The sequence below is a fragment of the Mus pahari genome, chromosome 1 (assembly GCF_900095145.1).
Source record: "Mus pahari chromosome 1, PAHARI_EIJ_v1.1, whole genome shotgun sequence".
In the NCBI taxonomy this organism is placed as follows: Eukaryota; Metazoa; Chordata; class Mammalia; order Rodentia; family Muridae; genus Mus; species Mus pahari.
Window position 1 is genome coordinate 49,952,664 of NC_034590.1, and position 22,150 is coordinate 49,974,813.

Consider the following 22,150-nt stretch of genomic DNA (forward strand, 5'->3'; position numbering starts at 1 on the left):
CCACCTGACCTCTAAACTCCCTGGGGCCTCCAGTCTCTTGAGGGTTTGGTGCATCATCCCCGAATGAACACAGACCCAGAAGTTTTCTACTGTATTTGGAGAGGGGCCTCTGGCTTCTTACTTGTCTTGGGAGTCTCAGTTTCTTTATCTGCAAAAAGGGGTCATTATCCTAATAAGCTCAAGGTCTGTTTTCAGTTCTTCAAAACCATTCAACTGTTTCCTCTGAGGCCACCTCAGGAAGCCAAGCTGTATGGAGTTGAATCCTTTCGTCATCTCTGATCTTCAAATGGTCATGAAGAAAAGGAGTCAGAGGCCACATAGATCTTCCTCTCAAAAGGATTTCTCCCTATAGGAAAACTGGAAGGTGTATTCTATTATTGCTCAAACGGATTAGCATTTTATCTGGCTTTTGTGCTAACAAGGTTGTGGCATGAAGATGCCAGGTGCACTGAGAATGGTCACAACAGAGCAGCTTGGGGTTATGTCAAGTCAGCTCCTGTTCTAAGCCACGGTTTCTTCTGATGTGGAAGCCCAGCCAGATCATAGACCCTAGTCTTCTAATATCTAATTTTAAAATATTTTGTGAAGATGAGCTTATTATCATAAATTCATAACACTCCACCCTCCTCTCTCCCAGGCCAGCAAGCACCTAGCACAACATAATTACTGTCAAAACTCTGAAACAATTTTGTATATTTCTGTGCCCTCCTGCCCTGAACCTCACAGTACTCACCCCTCTCCTGGCCCAGGCACCCCAGGATTTAGCAATCAAAGAGTGAAGGGCTAGCACAGTGGGGGCAGGGTTCCTGCAGGGCCATGCTCCAGTAGGAGGTCTTTCTGATTGGTCCCATCCCTGGCCACAGAGATACTTCGCACATCAGCCCTGCCAGGCTGAGCCACTCTGCTTCATCAGTAGCAGAGAGGAACCCTAGCCGAATGTTCAGCATCATTTAAAAACCTTTATGATTCCAAAGGAAGATGAGCTCACATCACTAGACCAAGAATTTGATGGATGAGTTGGAAGTTGTTAATGAGGGGCCTAAGACATTACGCGTTCCGTTCATATCTGACTAAGATGCTCATCTTCCATAAAGTGGGTGTCCAGCCAAATCCATGGACAGTTCTGAGATACCTGGCAAGTCAGTAGGCAAAATGCAAGTGGGGGAGGGGATAAACACGAATCCAAATTAAAACACACAGAGTAATACGTCTTTATAAATGTACTCAAATATACAACACGTATAAGTCAGAATATGGATACTTATAGAGATATCTGTATGTGTAAACACACATATACCTAGAAGTATACAAATGAATGGGTTACCAGCCTAATACAGTGTTATTATTTAGTGGAGGTGGGTGCCAGTTTAGCCATGTACATGATATGGATTTGCTGGGAAATGGCCCTTGGCAGAAGGATTGGTATGTAGAAACAGCAAAGATATGAAAAAGAAAGGATACAGAGAAAGACTAAGACAACGGAGCTAGCAGCTGCATTCTGGGCCTGCATCAACAGCTACCTCTGTGACCAGGGAGGGAGCAGAGTCGGAGGTGGCAGTTAGCATGGTTTTCAGGATATGCACCATGCTTAATCTGCTCTAAGAATAAAACATTCAATGGAAGTATAAAATAAAATGGTAAATATTTGAAATAGTAGGACTGTGAGTGTTAGTTTATTCAGTCATCTTTGTATTTTCCTGAACATTTTATTTCTCAAAAGATAATGAGGATCATTTCAATCTCTTCTCCATATCCACATGAGGCCTGTCACCCTCAGGTGTTGACAGGAAGAACTGTTAGTGAGCATCTCCCAGCCCTCCCCCACTCCAAAAGTAGTTCAGATCTCTAAATTAATCTGGATTAGTCCTTTGCAGATTAATAAACTGGTTTTTTTCCTCATGATTAAAACTAATATAAAGACGGTCTATGAGATCACAGAACTTTGGAGCCTGTCTTAGTCAGGGTTTCTATTCCTGAACAAACATCAGGACCAAGAAGCAAGTTGGGGAGGAAAGGGTTTATTCAGCTTACATTTCCACATTGCTGTTCATCACCAAAGGAAGTCAGGACTGGAACATAAGCAGGTCAGGAGGCAGGAGCTGATGCAGAGGCCATGGAAGGATGTTACTTACTGGCTTGGTTCCCTTTCTTATAGAACCGAAGACTACCAGCCCAGAGATGGTCCCACCCACAAGGGGCCCTTCCCCCTTGATCACTAATTGAGAAAATGCCCCACAGCTGGATCTCATGGAGGCATTTCCTCACCTGAAGCTCCTTTCTCTGTGATAACTCCAGCTTGTGTCAAGTTGATACACATAACCAGCCAGTACAGAGCCTAAGCAAGACTATGAATTCAAAGATAGCCTGGGCTACAAAACAAATTAGAGTCCAGCCTAAGGTACACAGCAAGACCTTCAAAAAATAGTAAGTAAATGAAATGAATAAAATGGATGCTTTTCATTTTTGAGTTCAAGCATCTGTCAAATGCAGAATGAAGTTTCTGGCACGCTGTGCAGAGAGATCAATGGCTTCCGCCGAAAGTTGCTCCCGGCCCAGGAAGACAGACAGATGATATGTGAGGGGGAAAAATGAGAGTGCACTGTGGGCAGTGTGTAATATGGACATTTTTACTACTACATATTGTCTGAGACAAAGGGGTTCATGATGGAGCCTTGGGGGCTATATTTTCACAAAGGGACATTAAAAGGAGTCCAGAAAGACTCATATGTCAAGAAAAGAAAGAGGAGAACACAAGACAAGAAAAGCCTTTCCACGCCAACATTATGATGTAGATCCCAAAGTCCTTAAAGACAATATGCTAAAGGCATGGGTTGTGGCTCTAAAAGGAAGTAGCAGCCCTGGCTGGGCAGAGCCTAGAAAAAGGACATTAGGTCATTAGCAATATGGCTTGAGGGAGAATCTGAAACTTCAGTCTCCCCTGACTTTCTCTTGGCTTCCATGCCAGGTTAAGCTAAGCAGATCTCCTCCTTCATGCATCTTCTCAACGATAAACTGAGTACCAATCAGCTAAAATCCCCTAAAACCATGATCCAAAGTAACTTTTCCTTTAATATATTGATTGCCTCGAGTATTTTGTCATAGCGATGGGTAGCTAACTAACACAGCCAATTACCTATGTATTACAGCACTCACAAACCCCACAGCTAAGTAGTAATGTTACACTTAAGGAAACAGAGGCTCTGAGAATTTCTGAGTAACCATATGGAAGCCAAAGAGCGAATATGAATTCTCACCCAGATCTGAAAGTTTAAGCCTGAAAATGGAGTGTATGTAAAGACATGGGGTTCATGTAAGACAGAGCTAGGAGCCTTCTGGTACATGAGTTGTCACTTTCCTTACTAGATTTGGACTCTGTGTGATACCCTCGAGTATCAACTCAACTGGCTTTAGAATCACTTAGGATATTGAGGCACACCTTTGACCTGTCAATATTTTTGAGAGAGAATTAACTGAGGAAGAGTAGCGCATTTAGAATGTGAGCAACATCATCACAGGGACTGCAGACTTGAAAGAGTGGAATAATCTCTATACCATGGTCAGCCGAGAAGTAAGAAGTCATAGCTATATATTCCTGCCATTAAAAACTCAATGAGACCCTGCAACCATGGTGAACTATCCCTTCAAAACATGAATCAAAAAAAAAAAAATCTTATCTGTGATCTGGTCATAGAAATTAAAATTAAAAGTAAGAGATACATCTGTTGACAACCAAAGATCAAAATTATTTGTGACATATGACATTTGTTTATTTATAAAATGATGTGAAACCCAAATAAAATGGAATATGACCAAGATCAGAGAGATGCAGTGTTAATTCTAAAGAGTCAGTTTTGACCATACCATCTCTCTACACCTTGACCTAGCTTCGGGTTCCCTGACTTTAGGAAAGGAGATGCTTTCTTTTTACCTGTGGGGACACATTCTCCTGGACCAGTCAGGACCAAACAAGGCAGCTCAGCCTGGAAAAGGAGATCAGGAGGTGGGAGATGCCAAGGACAGCTTGGGGGGCACCACCCTGGATGCTGCCTAATCCATCCCACATGGGGACACACTGTTCCACAAACAGGATGACAATTAATAGAAAAAATCTGCTCTCGTACCACTGCCAGGCACAAGTCAGGGTCTCAGCTGCTGGTGTGCTGCCTTGGAGGGAAAAGCATTAATGCCCCCATTCTTCCCTTTGGTCCACATCCTGATATTTGCTCGTGGAGAAAAAAGAACAGGGTTGTAGAAAAATATAGCAGCAGTGCTCAATGCCAATGGTCCAAGGATTACCCAAGACAGTAGGCTTTGAGTCACTGGGCAGTCATCCTGTCTAAACCTGTGGAGCTCTGGGGACAAATGGTAAGGGCTGGCAGAAAAATGTGTCTTTGGTCAATGTGCCCAAGAGGAGTCCGGACTTGTTTGAGCCATTAAAAACTATTCTCTCTTTGGAAATTACCAACATGTGTATTTCTCTCACTCGGAATATTTCAAACTATTCACAAAAGCTGGAGGTATAATTCAAAGGTAGAACAATTATGCACCACATCTAAGTTCCCTAGGTTCAATCCTGGCTTCTGCAAAAGAGGAAGAGAAGAAGAAATAAGTGAAGGAAGGATGGGGGAAGGAAAAAAGGAGAAGAGAAAGGAAATAAAGGTTAGGATGTACAAAGGACAGAGGGATGGAGGGAGGGAGGTCAAGAAGAAAAAGAAAACATGGCTTGCCTTCATCCATGACTTATTCAAATTCATCAAAGCAAAGCGCTCAGAGGCAGAAGCCTCCAGGAGGACAAGTCCCGTGGCTCCACATTTCAACTCTTTCTATCATTTCTGGGTAGCTTCCTATATGCCAGTGCTCTTACCTTTTAAGGAAGGACCAGAACCTTGAAGGCATAATTAAGTCTAGCTCGATTTATGTACAAATACTCAACCCTTCACCACATACAGTCACACAGCAATTTACTTTTCCATATGAATCCATGGAAGTCTGTTCCTATGAATGTTATTCATGTTCTCTGCTTTTAATCCCTGGTCCCCAGGATCAAGACTCCTACCACAGAAACTAGCTTCAAGTATTAAAGCCTTAGGAGTTCATCTTTCTGGATTTCATAATGCCACTAGCAAACATCATCATGAATGTTTGAACATCTACCAACATCAGCCAGGCATGACAGCCCCAGCTGAGAAGACATCTTGAAAAGTCAAGGTTCAGTTCTGGAATCAGTAATACCCAGTTTCTTTCAGATCATCTGGCCACATCCATGGATGCTAATTTGTCATATTAACCCCTCTCATGCCAGATGCCTCCTACGAGCTTTGGCAGAACACCACATGCCAGCACTCCACTTCTGCCATAATGGGGTTGAGTGCTCTGTACATGGAAGCTGGCCAGCAGATTTAGAAACCATGTTGCTCTTGGCATCCATTCCAGAACTCCGTGTAGAGCTACGTGCCGAGACACAACAGCACGGGCAGCTTTTCAATACCAGAGTTCACCACCCCCCACCTCACTGCTCTAAATCACCACAAGATTTCAAAGATAGGTACAGTCCAGGGAAACGGTCACTCAAATGAACAGCCCCTTAGATCATCCACTAATGAAAAGAGTTGCCATTTGCCTTATAACCATCTTCCTGCTCAAACTATGCTCATCACACAAGTCCATCTGAGCAACCAGTAGTTTTCAGCATTGCTGTTTGGTTCCTATAGATCCCAACACAGTCTTTAGTCCATAATAACCCAAAAGAGCAGACAGGGAGTTTCCAAGAGTCCAATGGCCAAAGGCTTTCTCAGAGAGCAGATGGAGGTACAGTATCTTTTGATCAATAGGTGGAAACCATGGAACTCTTGGAACTGAAAAAGCAACACCTTACCCTTCATTCCAAATTTGGACCGGCGACCATACTTGTTGATCATGATAAAGAGAACCACCAGAAGGACGCAGGCAAAGGCAGCAAGTCCGACTGCTATGGACACCTATTAGAAGCCAAACATAGACAGAAAGGAGTAGTCACTGGAAGCCCCAGACAGTCAAAAATAATGCCCGTGCCCAATGAGAACGAACCTATTTCAGCAGAGTAGGATCCCCTAAAACCTCTGCGATTGAGGTGTGTGCGCCCAGAGGCTTACATGTGGGGTTCCACCCCAGGATGCCTATACACATCACAATGTCATAATGTCAAAATATCAGGTACCCTGGAGTAAAGTCTTTTTGAGACCCTAAGAAAACTTCAAAATTTTTGTTTAACAAAATACAAATTAATCAACAAGATTAGGGATCATTGCCTAATTCAATTATCTGAGCCCCTCTTACCTTGAGACCATTCTAGAATCACAATAGCACGTTGGGAAAAACATCTGTCCAGTATTTCAGTGGGCAAGCAAATTCTTCATGCTCCCACTGAAATCTTAACATAGCATTTCTACTGAGAAAAGTTCAAGAGTTCTGGACTCAAGAGATCCCTTTCTGCTTCTCCCCAGGGAAGCCTCAGACTCTGAGACAGACTTGGGGAAAAAAACCTATATGAGGATAGTCTCTGAGTAGCTCAGGTTTTTGTAGGTTCGCCGAGTCAACAGGCCTTGCAAGCCATGCCCAGCCAGACTCCTAAGAGACTGGAAATTTCAAACTGTTCTCTTCCTAGCCCCGGGGCTTGGAGCTGGTTCTTCAAAGGCTTCTTCAAACAATGAAGCACTCCCGTCAAACAAGGACAGTTTAAACCACCTCAAAGGAAATCAATTCTAGTTGGTTTTTTTCCTACCACTGGTTTCAAGTGAGAGACTATGTGGACAAGTTAGCACCTCAAATGAAGTCCAAAAATGGCTCTACCCTTAAGTGTGTTCCTCTTAACCAGGAAGTAACTCACCCCAAAAGTGTCTTCCTCTGGTTTATGGGTCACAGTGATAGGAGGTGTAGGGCTCGCATCAGACTCTGAAAAGAAATACAAAGGAGAGGAAGACAGTTAGCTGACTGGCTCCAAATAAGTGCTTGCACAGACCTTGGGGAGCAGGTCTCTAGATTCACCCTCCTAGCTGAGTAGACACCACCAGGGACTGAGTTCCAGTGTAGCTATCTGCCTCATGCATGCTACAGAACTACAAAAAGAACCCCAAAGGAAGACAAACTCTGTCCCACCCACCTCCTACCTCCAGCCCAGAGAGTACACTGCAACATAAAGGACAGACCAGGAGTGGTGCAAATGGCTTGGAATCCTGGCCAGCGTGAGGATTAGGAAGATTTTAACAGTGGCAGCTGCTGTCACTGGCATCTTTACCCCTTGACTAGGGTACATCTTTCCTTCTCCATCCCCCTCTCCCTCCTCAGTGAATTCCAGGATTGCCATCTTAATGAACAGCCCTCTAGACATTCCTCTAAGACTGGTTTCAGAACACAATGGCAATTGGAATTAAACACCAGTCAATGGGCCAGGAAATAGCACCAAGTGCCATCTCTACCTACAGTCACTTCCTTGCAATAAAAGGCCCAAGTTATGAATTCTCTAAAGGGACATCTGAGAGATTATAGGATTTTTTTTAATGACCAAGAACAAGTTAAGGAGTCCAAGACGGCATTTACACATTGCCAAGTGGCCAGAGTGTTCCTACATAGGATTGTTCTACTGTCCCTGGCCTGAAATTGGGCAGAAATGGCAGTGATTGCTGCTGACCCCTTCATGGAAGAGTAATTAAAACAAAACAAAACAAAACAAAATGCCAGCTCCTTCTAGGATTGTCCAGCCCTACCCTCAGCTCTGTGATAAACTGAGCTTCAGTGAAGCCATTCAAGGAACGTGAGTCCATGAGAAACCACAGTTCTACCCAAGGTAGGCTCTGGTCAAATGCTTGATCTCTTAAGTCAGAAGACAAATATTGGCAAGTTTACAGACTCCACATTTTCTCTATAAGAACAACTGAGGTAAGTTGGGTCTCAAAATCCATTATTCACCTGTTGCAGCCTTTGGGATGTCTTAGTACAATACCTCTCTACCTGGCTGAGGTCCACAATATAGTCATACCTCAGAAAACTCTCTGAGAGAGCCAAAGTTGGAAGGCAAAGTAGTTCAGTTGCATTTAATCCCAGTACAGAATGAGGGGGTTGGTAGTCCTAGAGAAGAAACTGTGGTAGAGGGCAACTGCCCAAGACAAGTGGGCCAAGGTCTTCTTCCTCTTCACAATGTACTAAGAGATCCTCAACTGCCAAGGGGCTGGGCACATGGACTAAACAGACTGCATTTAACAGGCACAAATCTCTCAGGACAAAGAGTTTCAAAGCCAAAATGGAGCCAACTTACCAAAGTCAAAGAAATCTGTGCTCTCTGGAAAAAGAAGAGAACAAAACAGCCATTAACAAATGTAACAATAACAAACAGATAACGGATTGTATAGGACAGCATCTTACTAGCTGTGACCTCTGCCACTTGCCAAGAGTCCCCATCCTCATAGCAAGAAATCCTTCCCAAGTCCCTCTCTCCAAAGACTGCACTTCTGCATGGGGGCACTCCTACAAAATGGAGGCTCTGGCATTTGTAGATATAGCTCCTGGTCTCAAAGAAGGAGTCCACTCAGGAGCTAACAACTAAGCTAGTTTCATTGTGAGGCAGAGAATTGAGGACCTTTTCACATCCCAGACCACAGCACCACTCCTTCAGGTGCCAGTACATCAGAGATGGCATTTCAGAGCAGGCCCAGATGACCTTAAATGAAGCCTCTTCTCCCAGTGTGTGTAGGCAATGCTGACAGATCATTGAGAAGTTTTGGGGACTCTCATCCCAAAGTTTTATCATCCCTGTGGACATGTGTTATCTGAACTTTGACTTGTTGAAATGGCTCTCCCAATAGTGAAAGCTAATCCTCAGTTGGACATTGATTAGGAGCCAGGGGCTGTGCTCAGTGCTCAGGAGCTATGCCATTCAAGCCTTATAACCTCCTAGAGGATGAAGTATAGCGGAGTTCTAGAGACTAAGTAATTGGATACTGTTCATCGAGAAAGAAACTAGAGTTGATTCAAATCTAAAACTGGGCTCTTAGCCACTCTACTAGCACTGCTCAAACTTGAGCACATAATAGAACGAATCATCAGAAGATGACTGGTGTCAGCCTCCACTGAAAGGAAGGAGAGTTTCCTAAAGAAATGAACTGTCTCAGATATGGCACAGGAAAAAGAAAAAGTGTGCTTGTGTGTTCAAGGTAGCAAGAAAGCACTTAAAGATGCATGGTCCTGGGAAGAGAAAGTAGGCATTGATGCTCAGGGAGATGTCACACAATCCAAATGCACACTAAGAAGAGCCACAGTTTATTATGGGCTGCATTGTGCTGCCTCAAGATCCATAGACCTGAGCTGTGACCTCAGTACTTCAGAAAGTCACTCTATTTGGAGAAAAGGTACATTTGTGAAAATGTGTCCATTAGGTCCTGATAAGAAGGCATTAGGACATAGATGTGCTTAGGGGAAGGGAAAGTCAAGCAAAGATGCAGAATAAAAGAATCTACAGGCCAAGAAGAGAAGTCTTGGGATAAACCAAGCCTAACAACAGTTGGTCTCAGATTCCCAACTTCCAGAGTTGAGATAAAATGGATTTCTGCTATCTAAGCCACCCAGTCTATGCCACTTTACCATGACAAACCTAGAAAGCAAATGTGTGAGTTATAAGAACACCGAATAGTCCTTCATATAAACAAATGTCTATTGGAACAAATGAGTGGGAGTTCTTACAGTAGAATTCCAACTAACAAAGGGGAGGACTGAAGCAGAAACCACTGTCATTTGGGAAAAACTATATAGATAATTGTGCAGGCAAGAATCATCAACAAATGTTAAATTAACTGCATGAAAAAGGATTAAGCTATTTGTATCTTTTAAAAGCCTTATTCTGATTAGCTAAGGGCGAAAGAAGTCACTTTGCAGGGAAGAATGTGACCAACAGCATCTGAACAAGTGATAAAGTTGACCTCACCACTGATAAGCCCTGGCCACATCCTGCATTCTTTAACCAGATGGTCTGAAAGGGTGGAGAAACATTTCCACGATGCTCTCGCCAAAAAAATAAAACAAAAACAAGCAACCTAAGGACCTATCCCAGGTTCAAAGGAACTGAGATTATAATATAGCAACTAAATTTGATGTCTGCCTAATCCTGGGTGGAATCCTATAAAACACAGAACACTGTTGGGACCATCAATCACATGTCAGCAGTCTATAAGTTAGATAACCCTGTTAAACCAATGTCTGGGTCCTGGTTTTGAGCACCATACTGTGGCTGAGTGAGACAATGACACATGGAATAGGCCAAGTGAAGGACAGAAGAAAGCCCAGTATTTTGTAACTTTTACCATTTTTAAGACCCAATTTATTTCAAAATAAAATCAAATCAAATCAGGACAAGTAGTCCTTAACCTAGAATCTCTGATTCATGAGGTCTGCCTATCTTTTAACAGAGTCTATGCATTGCTGAGAGTAGAATCCAGGGTCTCGCACATGTTAAGCAAGTCCTCTACCACCAACTACACCCCAAGGCTCTGACACATTCTAAGCAAACCCTCTACCACTGAGCCACACCTCCAGCTCCTCACTGGTGCATTCTGAACAAGTCCGCCACTGAGCCACGCCCCCAGCCTGGAGAGTTTGTCTCTCTAAGTTCTCAGGTGATAATGATGCTGCTAATCCCTCTGGGAGCTATTGCACCACAATGCCAACCCCTGGTCATGAGCCTGCCAGGCCCTGAATTATAAGGACAAATCATTCACTGGCTGAAAGTCAGCTGCTTCACTCATTCACTCACTTACCAGCTTGGCTAAGCCTCTTAGAAACTGTAGCCATGGGACTACAAAACACAGATTAGGTGGCTTTCTACTATGACTATTTGCAGAAAACAGGGGACCTTCTATGGAGTCAATCAGAAAATATGCATAGCAGTAACTGTTGTCTGGTTGGTTTGTTGTTGCTGCTATTGTTGCCTGTTCTGTATAACTATGGGGAAGATCTGGTCTAGGAGATAATGGAGGAGATGGGGGCTTTAGTCTAAGCTTCAAAGCATGAAAAGAGACAAGAACGAGATTAATCAACAGTATCCATTTCTTTTCTGTTTCTCTGAAAGCACCCATTTATTGGAGAATATTTTTCCTGCAGCCAAATATTTTTGGCCACATGTTTGAATCGTGTAATCTCAAAAATCATTCTATGACTTCAGAGCATAAATCAGCAAGTCCTTCGCTGGAGCCAGACAGCATTTATAGACATGTCATCTTTGGAATAGGAAAACCTGTTGGCTGTTCTCTGATGATAGCTGGAATTCACACATTTATGCTGGAATAAAAAGGATACTAGGAATTATCCATCTTCTGATTCCTATCACAGGCTGGGACAAGGAAAGGACCAGCAGGTACAGGGCTGTGCAGTAAATGGATGTATATGCTTCCTACAGCCCCCAGGCAGTAGCACTTCAAGACACATCTTTTCTGTGGACTAATATTCACAATTGTGTGAGTGTGCACGCACACATATGTGTGTATATGTGTCCATCTGTCTGCCTGCCTGCCTGTTTATTTACTCCTGCTCCTCCAGATAATTTACTCTTCCGAACATTGAGATATCTTGGCATGTGACACGGCTTGTCCATCTTTCCTGTCACAGCCTTTTAATCATCCATCTATTCGTTTAACACAACGGTTCATAAAACAAGCAAACTTCTGCCCAGAGAGGTCCATCCTAAAAAAAGGACAGATCTAATGAAGGAGACTCAGATGAGCTGCTTTCTTTTCCAGCTCTCAGGGTTTCCATATACCACCCCTTCCCTCCTCCTGGGGCTGAGTTGCCACCAATTCCTAATGGTAGCTGATTGCAAGGGGGGTATTGTCAAAGTCACCCAGGGAACTGAAAAATCCATCTCTTCAGAACTCACCACAGAGCGTCTGATTAAAGAGAACTAAGGAAACTTGAGAATTTGAATTTTACTTCGTTTAACTCATTCCCAGGTGATACTGACTCTGCTTGTCTAGAAACCTTGAAATCAAAACCATCGACGACCAACTATGGTGAATATATGTGTACATACAGAGCCTATGTCTACATGGCTGGAGGATTCTGAGATACTGTTCTCTCCTGGAAGGAGAGAGGGTAAAACCAGGGTTATATCCTCACATCGCCCACTGCCCCTGCTGCCCTGGAGCTTCCTAGAGGGAGGAGCTCAGAATGACTCACCTCCCTCTTTAATATCCCAGGGCTCTTTCCATGTCCCAAGAGCTTCCCATTGGAAACAGTCACTCTGATTCGCTCTACAATTATTATCTCCATATTCAAAAGCCACTCATGTCACAGTGTGGGCCAGGACTCATCTTCTATCCAAATGAGATCCCACTACGGTCGATGATGGAAAATGCCTTGAGGTTTCTTGATGAGCACACTTGGGTGATGTTGGAGCAAGGGGGAAGGTCAGGGTCTAGAAACTGCTAGGGTCTCAATTATAGACCTTTTCTGGTGTGGCTCTGTCATTCCTTGGACATCAGTGACAAGCATTTAGGCCAACCAGCAGTCTCACTTCCCTAATGTCACTTGTGGGGCCCCAGCTCTCCTTCCCTTACACTGAGATAAATAAGCTTTCAGAGCCAACACTCTGTGGTTATTTGTAGCTGTGACCTCACGTTCCTCCAAACAGATGTAGCATGATGCCAGCTTTTGATGCCTCCCTATTTTGGAACTGTGTGATAGCAGTCCATACACTTCCTCTATCCCTTTAGAACCTCTGACATCTGTGGATTGAAGATCAGGAAGTCTCCTAGTCTGTCCTCAGCACAAATCACAGAAGTCAACGAAGAAACACAGCCACAAGGGCAGAAACTTATCTGCTGCATAACCTATCATGAAACATCACAGCAGCCTCTCTCTTTAAACCCGTTTGGACTTTTCTCCTTCTCTAATTTCAGGAAGGTATTTGGACAGAATGAAAGAGGCAGAATCACATCCTGAAGTACAGAGTTCTTCCGTTACTACCATTATTGGCTCCAGTCACTGTGACACTTGTACCATAAGAATCTGGTAGCATTATCTACTTCTCCATTAAGTTAGCATGGACCAAAAGCAGAAAAGAGCCCAGCCCTGGAGATCAGGTCCAAGACAAACCTTGCAGCTGAGGTTTAAGACAGCAATCCATTAAATATGAGGTTGACTGTGATCAACTCTGAAGTTCACAGCAATGGAGAGCTACTGAACCATTGTCACAAACCAAGCCTGCATCATCGTAACTCATTCAAAAGTCATAAAACTCTTAGAGGAGCAATGCACTTGTACTTGCGCCCATTTCACAGCTGAGGAAATTGAGCCTTCATAAAAGTGGACTCTTAAGGACCACATAGCATTCTCAGGTAAGCAAAACACTGGGTCAGGATTCTCTACTATATCATTCATCTTAAAGTCCTGGATTTCTCTACAGAACATCTTTATATGATAACAGTTTTTTTTTCTGGACCATCCTGGAGTTTGCTGTGGTAGCCATGGAAAATGGGGGCTACCCTAGTTAGTAAAGATGCAGATAGTGTGGCTCTCCCTGCCCCAGTGTGAGCTCCGTTATTCAGGTAACTAGGCATCAGTGCCATTCATTCTTTGAAACTATCTCCCCATCCCCCAGCTTCCAGAAGAGGTGTGCACAAGCCTCACCTGGAAAGGGCTCCTTCAGGAAGTGACCGTTGATGGTCTGGTTGGCCGTGCCCAGGGCATTCTTAGCAATGAGGGTGTAGTTGCCGTTGTTGTAGTGGGTGGGCTTGTTGAAGAGCAGGCAGCCCTCCGAGACCTCCCCCTCCTGGTAGTAGTCCATGTGAATGATCTTGGACTCCCTCAATGGCTGTCCATTGTACAGCCAGTGCAGCGTGGGTGTCGGGTTGCCACGCACCACAAACTCAATGCAATGTTCCAGGCGTACCTCAGGCTCCACCAGGCTCACCACACGTGGAGGGTCTGTGGGGAAAAGCAAGCTGATCTCGAGGACACAGATTCTCCCATGTATCGAAGAACCTTCTAGGAAGTAGGATGGGGATCCCACTTCTCATCCTGCTCTGAAAAGTCTGAGCGAAGCTGAGTTCCCACCACCAGCCAATAGAAGGGAAAAACACGTGCCTTTATCTAAGCATCCTGGATCTACCTTGGCTGGAGCTCCCCTCCCTTTCCTGATGCCAAAGGGCAAAATGGGCCAACCCTAAGAGATTTTTGAATACGGAACTGAACTAGAGAGGTAAACCTTCCACTGAGGGAAATTTTCCTGGCTGTGCTTTTCAGGTTTTCCTTTCTGCCCTTCTTGAAAGACCAGGGTCAGGGCTCTAGATCAGCCCTAGTGATAGATCTGCCCCATCCCAGCCTCCGTCTGGTACCTCTCTGTCCTCCATGATGGCATGCACTTACAGTAGACAGTGAGAGCAACACTGGCATTGCTCATGCCCACCACGTTCTCTGCAATGCACGTCAGGGTGAAGCCATTGTCCTCACTTGTCACGTTCACCAGGGTCAAGTTGATGGCATGTACATTGGTCCAGTTCAGATTGGTCTGAAAACCCCAATCAGAAGACAATAACCAACCATTTACACAAGGATGCCTTCCTTTCCTAACCCCTAACAGTTCCAAAAGGAAGTAAAAGCCGAATGAAATCTAGCTACTGAAAACACACAGACCATGGTCCAGATTCTTTGGAATTCAGGTCATCCTCGTGTTAATACTGGGTGACAAATGGTAAAACTGGGTGGTTTTTGTAAAACAGAAAACCAGGGCACAGAAGGTTGAGCACCACAACAAAGATCAAAATGACAAGAAATTCACATCTCCACAGAATCTGAGTCTATACATTTCTTCCCAGAGCAGCAGGATCACAATCTCCCCCTCTTCCTTATAATTAAGGGATGCTCATTCCTTAACTTTTGACGAGCCTGGTTAGAGGATACCTACCTGGTGGGTGTTGATGGACTGCAGTCCAGTGACTATCCAGTCCACATCAGGCAAAGGAGAGCCAGAGCCATTGCAAGTGATGACAGCATTGTCTCCTTCTCGGACAGTCAGGTTGACATGGCTCACACTGATCTCAGGGAGATCTGGGAGGACAGAGGGGATAAGGAGATGAAATGTCAGGTGACGGTCCACAGAGATCTGCCTCCAGGCAGACAGTGGTGCTTCTTGCCTTGCCCAGAGACAACGCTGGCACAGCTGACACAACTTCCCTGAGCTTGTACGAGACCCTTGTGATGGTTAGTATGAATTTGACAAGCTCAAAAATCACCTAGAAACACCTCTAAACATGCCTGAGAGAATAGATTACCCAAAGTGGGCAGACACCATTCTATGGGCTAGGGTCTGACTAAACACAAAGGAGGAACTGAGCCGGGCACCAACGTTCATCCTTCTCTCTGGTCCTGACCAGGGGTACAGAGTGGCCAACTGCCTCAAACTGCCCTCCTACAGCTATGCCTCCCTCATCATAGTGGGCCATACTCTCAAAATGTGGGCCAAAAGAAATTCTGTCTTTTAATCGCTCTTGTCAGATCAATGTGAAAAGTACTAACTATAACCCCACCCCCAGCTGATTGACAGCTCCCACTCCAGAGACCGCAGAACTAAGCACTGAAGTATATACAGCGGGATGTTCCTACAAAGGAGGGTCTGAGTGGTGCACCTGTCCATGGAATGGCATTCTAGCAACCACACCTGTAGCTTCAACCGACTTCCAGTACTGTCTTACATATTGGTGTGTGTCCAGTTCCCACTGGAACTAGGGATTCCATTCTCTAGTCTCTGGCTGATCATAGAAGCAATGTTCTAGAAAATACCTCAGAAGCTCCCAATATAGCAAGTCTAGAGGTTGCACATTAAAACGTGCTTCTTCATGCTTGATTGACAGGTGACTCAGAGAGAAAGGGATCAGCTAAGAAGGGCACATGGATTCTTTTCTTCCTTTCTTTCTAGGACTACCCTTCCCAAGGCTGGCTCAAGACAGAAATGATCAGGAAGGGGAAAGTTCGGTTTCATTTGCACCCACTGCAGAGGTCAAGACTGGAGACAGCTGGCAAAGAGGCCCTGGCAGGCCAGCCTGAGGCACAACCCCTTCACTGGGGTGTGTGGGGCGCTGGCCAGACCAGGCAGTGCTGATGCTCACTCACCACACTGACTGATGTTCATGCGGAAGAGGGGGAGTTGGGAGCCATCAGCACTGATGCAGTAAAGGCTCTGGCTGTCCAGCCGCGCCTCCCCCTGTTCCTGCCACAGCTGCATCCAGCGGATGTCACAGCTGCAGTTGAAGAAGTTCTGCTCCAGTCTCCTGTGGGCAAGAAGAGAGGGGAAGGAATCCCTGAACGGTGGATGGCCCAACTCCCTCCCAGGGCTGAGGCCAATGAGCCCCTGCTGCTCCTCCATGAAATAAGCCAGATGCAGATAAAGAGTCATCCTGTTTCCTCTCATTCGGGAATCCTAGACTTCATATAGATGCATAAAACCATGAGAGAGAGAGAGAGAGACAGAGACAGAGACAGAGAGAGACAGAAACAGAGATACAGACAGAGACAGAGACAGAGACAGAGACAGTGTCCAAGACAGAGACAGGGACAGATAATGAGACAGTCATGAAACCAGAAGAAAGGCGAAGTAAGAGATGGAGGTAGGAAAACAGCTGGGGAATGCAGAGAGAGAAGCATCTGGGAGTGAATATGATCAAAAACATGTCACACTTGAAATAGATTATCTTAATGGAACCCTTCACTGTGTATAATGAACATACACCAGAAAAAAATTAAAATTAAAAAATACTAAGGGAAGGAGACTGGGGAGGTAGCTCAGCTGATAAAGCGCTTGCCACTCAAGCGTGAGGTTGGAAGTTTGGATTCCCCAGACCTACCAAATGCTGTAAATGCCAAGTGGGCACGGCCCCACCCATAATCCCAGCACTCACGAGGCAGAGACACAGGACTCCCAGAACAAGCTGGCTTAGTCAGAATACCTGGAACTGATGAGCTCCAGATTCAACCATGGGAAACATTCAACAGGAACTTCCGTACTCCACACACAGGTGCCCGCGTACACGTTCACATACATACACATACACATACACATACACATACACATACACATGCGTGACACGCACCCACAAGCTTGCAAGTAAAATAGAAATATTAGTAATGATAAAAGAAAGAGAAGGTTAAGTAATATCACAAAAGAATAAAATAATACATAAACGGCATTAACTTCATGAGCTTATTTAATTTCAAAAGTAATAATTTCACTGAAAAAAAATTACCTCACTTAAGTCACTGGGCAGTGAGACTCTTTGACATGTGTCAAGCTGAGATGTTCATCTCCTTAAGACCTTCCTATGGCTTCCAGCTGCATTGGAATTTAAGGCCCCACGAACCTTGGGTTCCCCCACCACCTTCCACAATGCCATCTGCTGCCTTGTCATCAGTAAAGCCATACTCAGCCAATGCTTCTCCATCATCCTGTGAGGTCACTTCCTCCCCCACCCCCTGTCCCTATCCAGCCACAGACCTTGATGTGTATTAGCTCGCTCTTGTAACTGGTTTGGACCTGCCTTGGAAACTTTTGCCCTTGCTGTCTTGCTTGCCTGCCAAACTCTCTCCCAACCTATCTGAAAGATGGGTTCCCCTGACTTCATTAAGAAGCTGTAGAGCATTCTCTGGCCATCACCTTCACCAAAGCCACTACAATCCTATCCTGATAACGTTCATCCCTTTGCTAGCTGCATTCTCCTGTCTAGAATTTATTACTATTTCATAACACCTTAAATATTCATAATGGTTTGTTTCTTTACCTTCTTAGATTTAAAAAAAGAAGGCTTTATTGAGGCTAGAGATGTAACCTGTTCTGTATCTCGCTGCATCCACAGTACCTAAGCCTGATCCCCAAACACATGTTCATGGGGGGAATAGGGAGTTAGTTATTTCCAAGATATATTCCAAACCCATGTGGGACCAGCTTTATTCCTTCATGACTTCAATGGCTCCTTAATGAGCACCTGTTAGGTATCTGGCTGTGGTTGAATGCTATCAATAGAGATGAATAGGGCAGCCCTCGTCCTCTGGGAGCATTCACCCCAGTGAAGAAGAATGGCTGATAGAGAACGAGTCAAGTTCAAAGCTCTTGTTCTCCTTAGATTCTCCTTGTAATTTAGAATAAGTCACATCCCTCCTCTACTGGGGTATTAGGGGAGTGATGAACAGCGCTAATCAATCCCCCAAACCCTTAAAGAGCACAGACTGAATCTGAATGCCAGGGCCATTAAGGGAACATGATTCTCTCTCTGGTCTATTGAGGGGATCGATCTGTTGGCACCTGGAGGAAAGGCACTTGGGTCACTGCGTATTTTTTAAGCACTGGGTATTTTTGACAACTGGCAAGTTCTAAAATAGATAGGCAAGCATCAGCATTTGTCAGCTTGCAGGAAGGGAGTGGGGTTCAGAGAGAGGAACCATATTCCTGATGACCAGGACAGCACAGGTGGAATGTACAAACAGCCACACAGCTTATCATCCTTAGCCTGAGAGCATCCAAGATTTCTCCTGGATCTTCAGGCTCTCTCAGAGAAAAGGGATAGGAAGGGACCTAACTTCTCCTGGGTATCTGCTTCTCCCAGCAATCCCAGCAAGTAGCCACTATTGTCCCTGCACAAACAGGGAAATCCAACCAAAGTCTGAAGGCTGTAATGGTTAACCATCACCATCAGCTTGATGACTGGACTTATAAACACCATGGAGACACACCTCTGGGTGTAAAGGGTCTAAATGAAAAGGGGAAGACCTGCCCTGAATATGGATGAAACCATTCCATGTACTGAGAGATCCTGAACTAAGTTACAAAGAGAAAGCAGGCTGAGGATCACCACTTGTCTCTGCTTCCAACTGTGGATGCAATGGGACCAGCTGTCTTCCGCTTCAACCATCATAAATAAACTCACCACCATGATGGAATGTACCCTCCAACCACCATGAGCACATATAAACTCCTCTTTCAGTTGCTTCTATGAATTATTTGATCACACCAGTGAGAAAAATAATGACTACAAGGAGTTAAGACACATGCTCCATACTTGAGCTTCTCACACAACCCTCTGTCTTTAGACTTCCCACTGCTGTCCTGGGGTGAATGCTGTAGAGCCCAGTGGGCCACCCACACTCTTTCCCTGCCTTCCAGAGCTCTTGTCAAGAAGACTAAGGGAAGAGGTAGAAGGAGGCCATCAAGGAAAGCAAAATTTGGCCAGGGCACAGGCTCAAGTCAAGGAATGTCTGAGGGGGGAAGGAGAAGTGGTGGAGGAGTTTACCAGCACAGTGGGATATTTGGAATTTGTCTACAGAGCAGTGAGGAAACCACTGGGAGCTAAGACATAAAGCTTGGGCCACAGTTGGGATGTTTTATAAACACAGGGTCACCATGTACAGTTGGGCAGTTTGTGCATTTCTCAACGAATCCAGTCAGTGCAATGCTGAATCTCAAACCCGATGCTCTGGAATGGAGCCACATCTCTGCTGATGATATATATATATATATATATATATATATATATATATATATATATCTCAGAATTAACATTGCAGGTTTCAAAATGATATCTGTGATCAACTTGGAGATGATATTTCTACAGGGTAATAGATATGAGTATAAATTTGTTCTTCTGCATGTGGAAGGGAAGTTTTCCCGGCACCATTTGTTGAAGATACTGCCTTTTCTTCAATGTGTGTGATTTTTTTTTTTGCCTCTTTGTCAAATATCAGATAGACACAGTATTACAAGTGTTCATATTTGGGTCATTTGTTTTGTTCTATTGGTCTATATATCTGTTTCAATTCTGGTACCACATTGTTTGTATTGCTATAGCTCTATAATATACTTGTAATTGGCAATAGCCATCCCTCAGTATCATTTTTTTTTTTTTGGAATAGAATTGCTTCGGTTATCCAGGGTCTATTCTGATTCCATATAAATTTTTTCTATTCCTGTGAAGAATGCTGTGGGTATTTGAATTGGAATTGCACAGAAACTGTAAATTGCTTTTTTGTAAGATAGTCATTTTCACAATAATGATTTTACTGGACCATGGACACAGGCTGTCTCACCATTTCCTAGCATGCCTCTCATCTCTTCATACATCAGGAGTTTTCACTGAAGAGTTCTTTCATCTCCCCGGTTGGGTTACATTCAAGGTATTTATTTTACTATCTAGGATACAATAAAATCCTCCAGTGTGTCTGTGATCTCTTTTTTAGCATGTGTGTTGTCAGTGTATGGAAAGGCTACTGATTTTTTTATATATATATATAAAACTTGATTTTGTATATTGCCACTTTGCTATAATTGTTTATGCTGCTTGTGAAAGTTTCCTAGTAGAATTTTAGGGAACTTTAATTATAATATCAAATATAATGTCATCTGCAAATTGGGATAATTTGACATCTTCTCCTATTTGTATCCCTTTAATTTCTTCTGCTTGCCTTATTTCTCCAGGTAGTGCTTTGAGCATTATATTGGAAGAGAGTGGGAGTGGTGGCCAGCCATTGTGTTCTTCATTCAAATGGGACTGCTTCAAGTTATTCTTAAGATAATGCTAACTGTGGCTCTGTCATACACTGCCTTTCTTTTGTTGAGGTAAGTTCTACTCTCTCTAGAATTTTCATCATGATGAAAAATGACTGGATTTTGTTAAAGAATGTTTCTATATCTACTGATGTGACCATGTGAATTTTATCTCCCACATTCAGAAAGTCAGAATGGCTAAAATCAACAAAACAGTTGATAACAAATGTTAGTGGGGATTTAGGGAAAGGGGAGCCTCATCCACTGTTGCTAGTGGGGATATAGAGAAGGGGGGGTCCTAATCTATTGTTGCTAGTGGGGATGTAGGAAAGGGGAACCCTCATTCACTGTTGGTGGGAATAAAAGCAGATGACAGCACTCTGGAAATCAGTATAGCAAATCATCGAAAAGCTAAAAATGAGTTATGATGTGACCCAGCTATACCATCCTTGGCATATGCCCAAAGGACTCAATATCCATCTCTACAGATATTTGCTCAGCCATGTTCAAGGATGCTCTTTTAATGCCAGGCAGTGGTGGTGCATGCCTTTAACCCCAACATTCAGGAGGCAGAGGCAGGTGGATTTCTGAGTTCGAGGCCAGCCTGGTCTACAGAGTGAATTTCAGGACAGCTATACAGAGAAACCCTGTCTTGAAAAACAAACAAACAAACAAAAAAATAACAATAGGTAAGAAGTGGAAATTGTCTTTCAAGAAATGAATGGATAATATAAATGTGGTACATAAACACAGTGGAATATTAGTCAGCTATAAAAAAATAAACTGAATTTTGCAAGTAAACTGATGTGTCTTTAAAAGATCATTTTGAGCTGGGCATGGTGGCGCACGCCTTTAATCCCAGCACTCGGGAGGCAGAGGCAGGCAGATTTCTGAGTTTGAGGCCAGCCTGGTCTACAAAGTGAGTTCCAGGTCAGCCAGGGCTATACAGAGAAACCCTGTCTCCAAAAAAAAAAAAAAATTATATTGAATGAGTGATCTAGACCCAGAAAGACAAAAGCTGCCGAGCTCTGAATCTGCAGGACTGGGTATACAACATGCAGTAAGTGAAGAAACCAGGAAGTGTAAAATGACTTTTAGAGTTTAAGGGGAACAACAGAATACAAGTATCTGAAAAAGGGTGCGTTGGAAATGGAGAACAGGCTGCGATTGGAAGGGGATAGTGAAGTCAGTACAAAAGGAGAAAGAGAAAGAGAGACAAATAACCCCAAAGAAATAATACTTATGTATGAAGCAAAGTTGCGTCACTTGTACTGGCAAGACTCCCACAAAGGTTACAGATGACCTAACAAAAACCCCAGTACCAGGCCTGAGAAACCCCATTTGAGTGTGGGTCCCTAAACAATAGACACAATTTGCTGTTACCTTTGGATGTCTCTCAGCCCCTACTGAAGAAGACACCACACACTTAGGGCACTTGGAAGACTGGAGCTAGACCTACTCCAGCAGTTAACCTGTGGGCTGAGACCCCTTTGAGGGTCACCTACCAGATATCTTGTATATCATATATTTATATTACAGTTCATAACAGTAACAAAATTACAGTTACTAAGTAGCAACAAAATAACCTTATGGTTGGGGGGGGGG

General features: G+C 44.0%; 1 protein-coding gene across 5 annotated transcripts in view; it reads right to left on the reverse strand.

Moving 5' to 3' along the window:
* Positions 1–22,150, reverse strand: part of Ntrk3 (neurotrophic receptor tyrosine kinase 3) — a 370,545-nt gene that overhangs the window by 237,226 nt on the left and 111,169 nt on the right. For all 5 annotated transcript variants that reach the window (XM_021200791.2, XM_021200784.2, XM_029531709.1 and 2 more), the window contains exons 5-11: positions 16,129–16,286; positions 14,924–15,066; positions 14,386–14,527; positions 13,648–13,944; positions 8,291–8,314; positions 6,866–6,930; positions 5,876–5,978 (exon numbers count right to left, since the gene is read on the reverse strand). In XM_021200791.2, the coding sequence (XP_021056450.1) occupies positions 5,876–5,978; positions 6,866–6,930; positions 8,291–8,314; positions 13,648–13,944; positions 14,386–14,527; positions 14,924–15,066; positions 16,129–16,286 (932 nt within the window). The remainder of the gene's footprint in view (positions 1–5,875; positions 5,979–6,865; positions 6,931–8,290; positions 8,315–13,647; positions 13,945–14,385; positions 14,528–14,923; positions 15,067–16,128; positions 16,287–22,150) is intronic.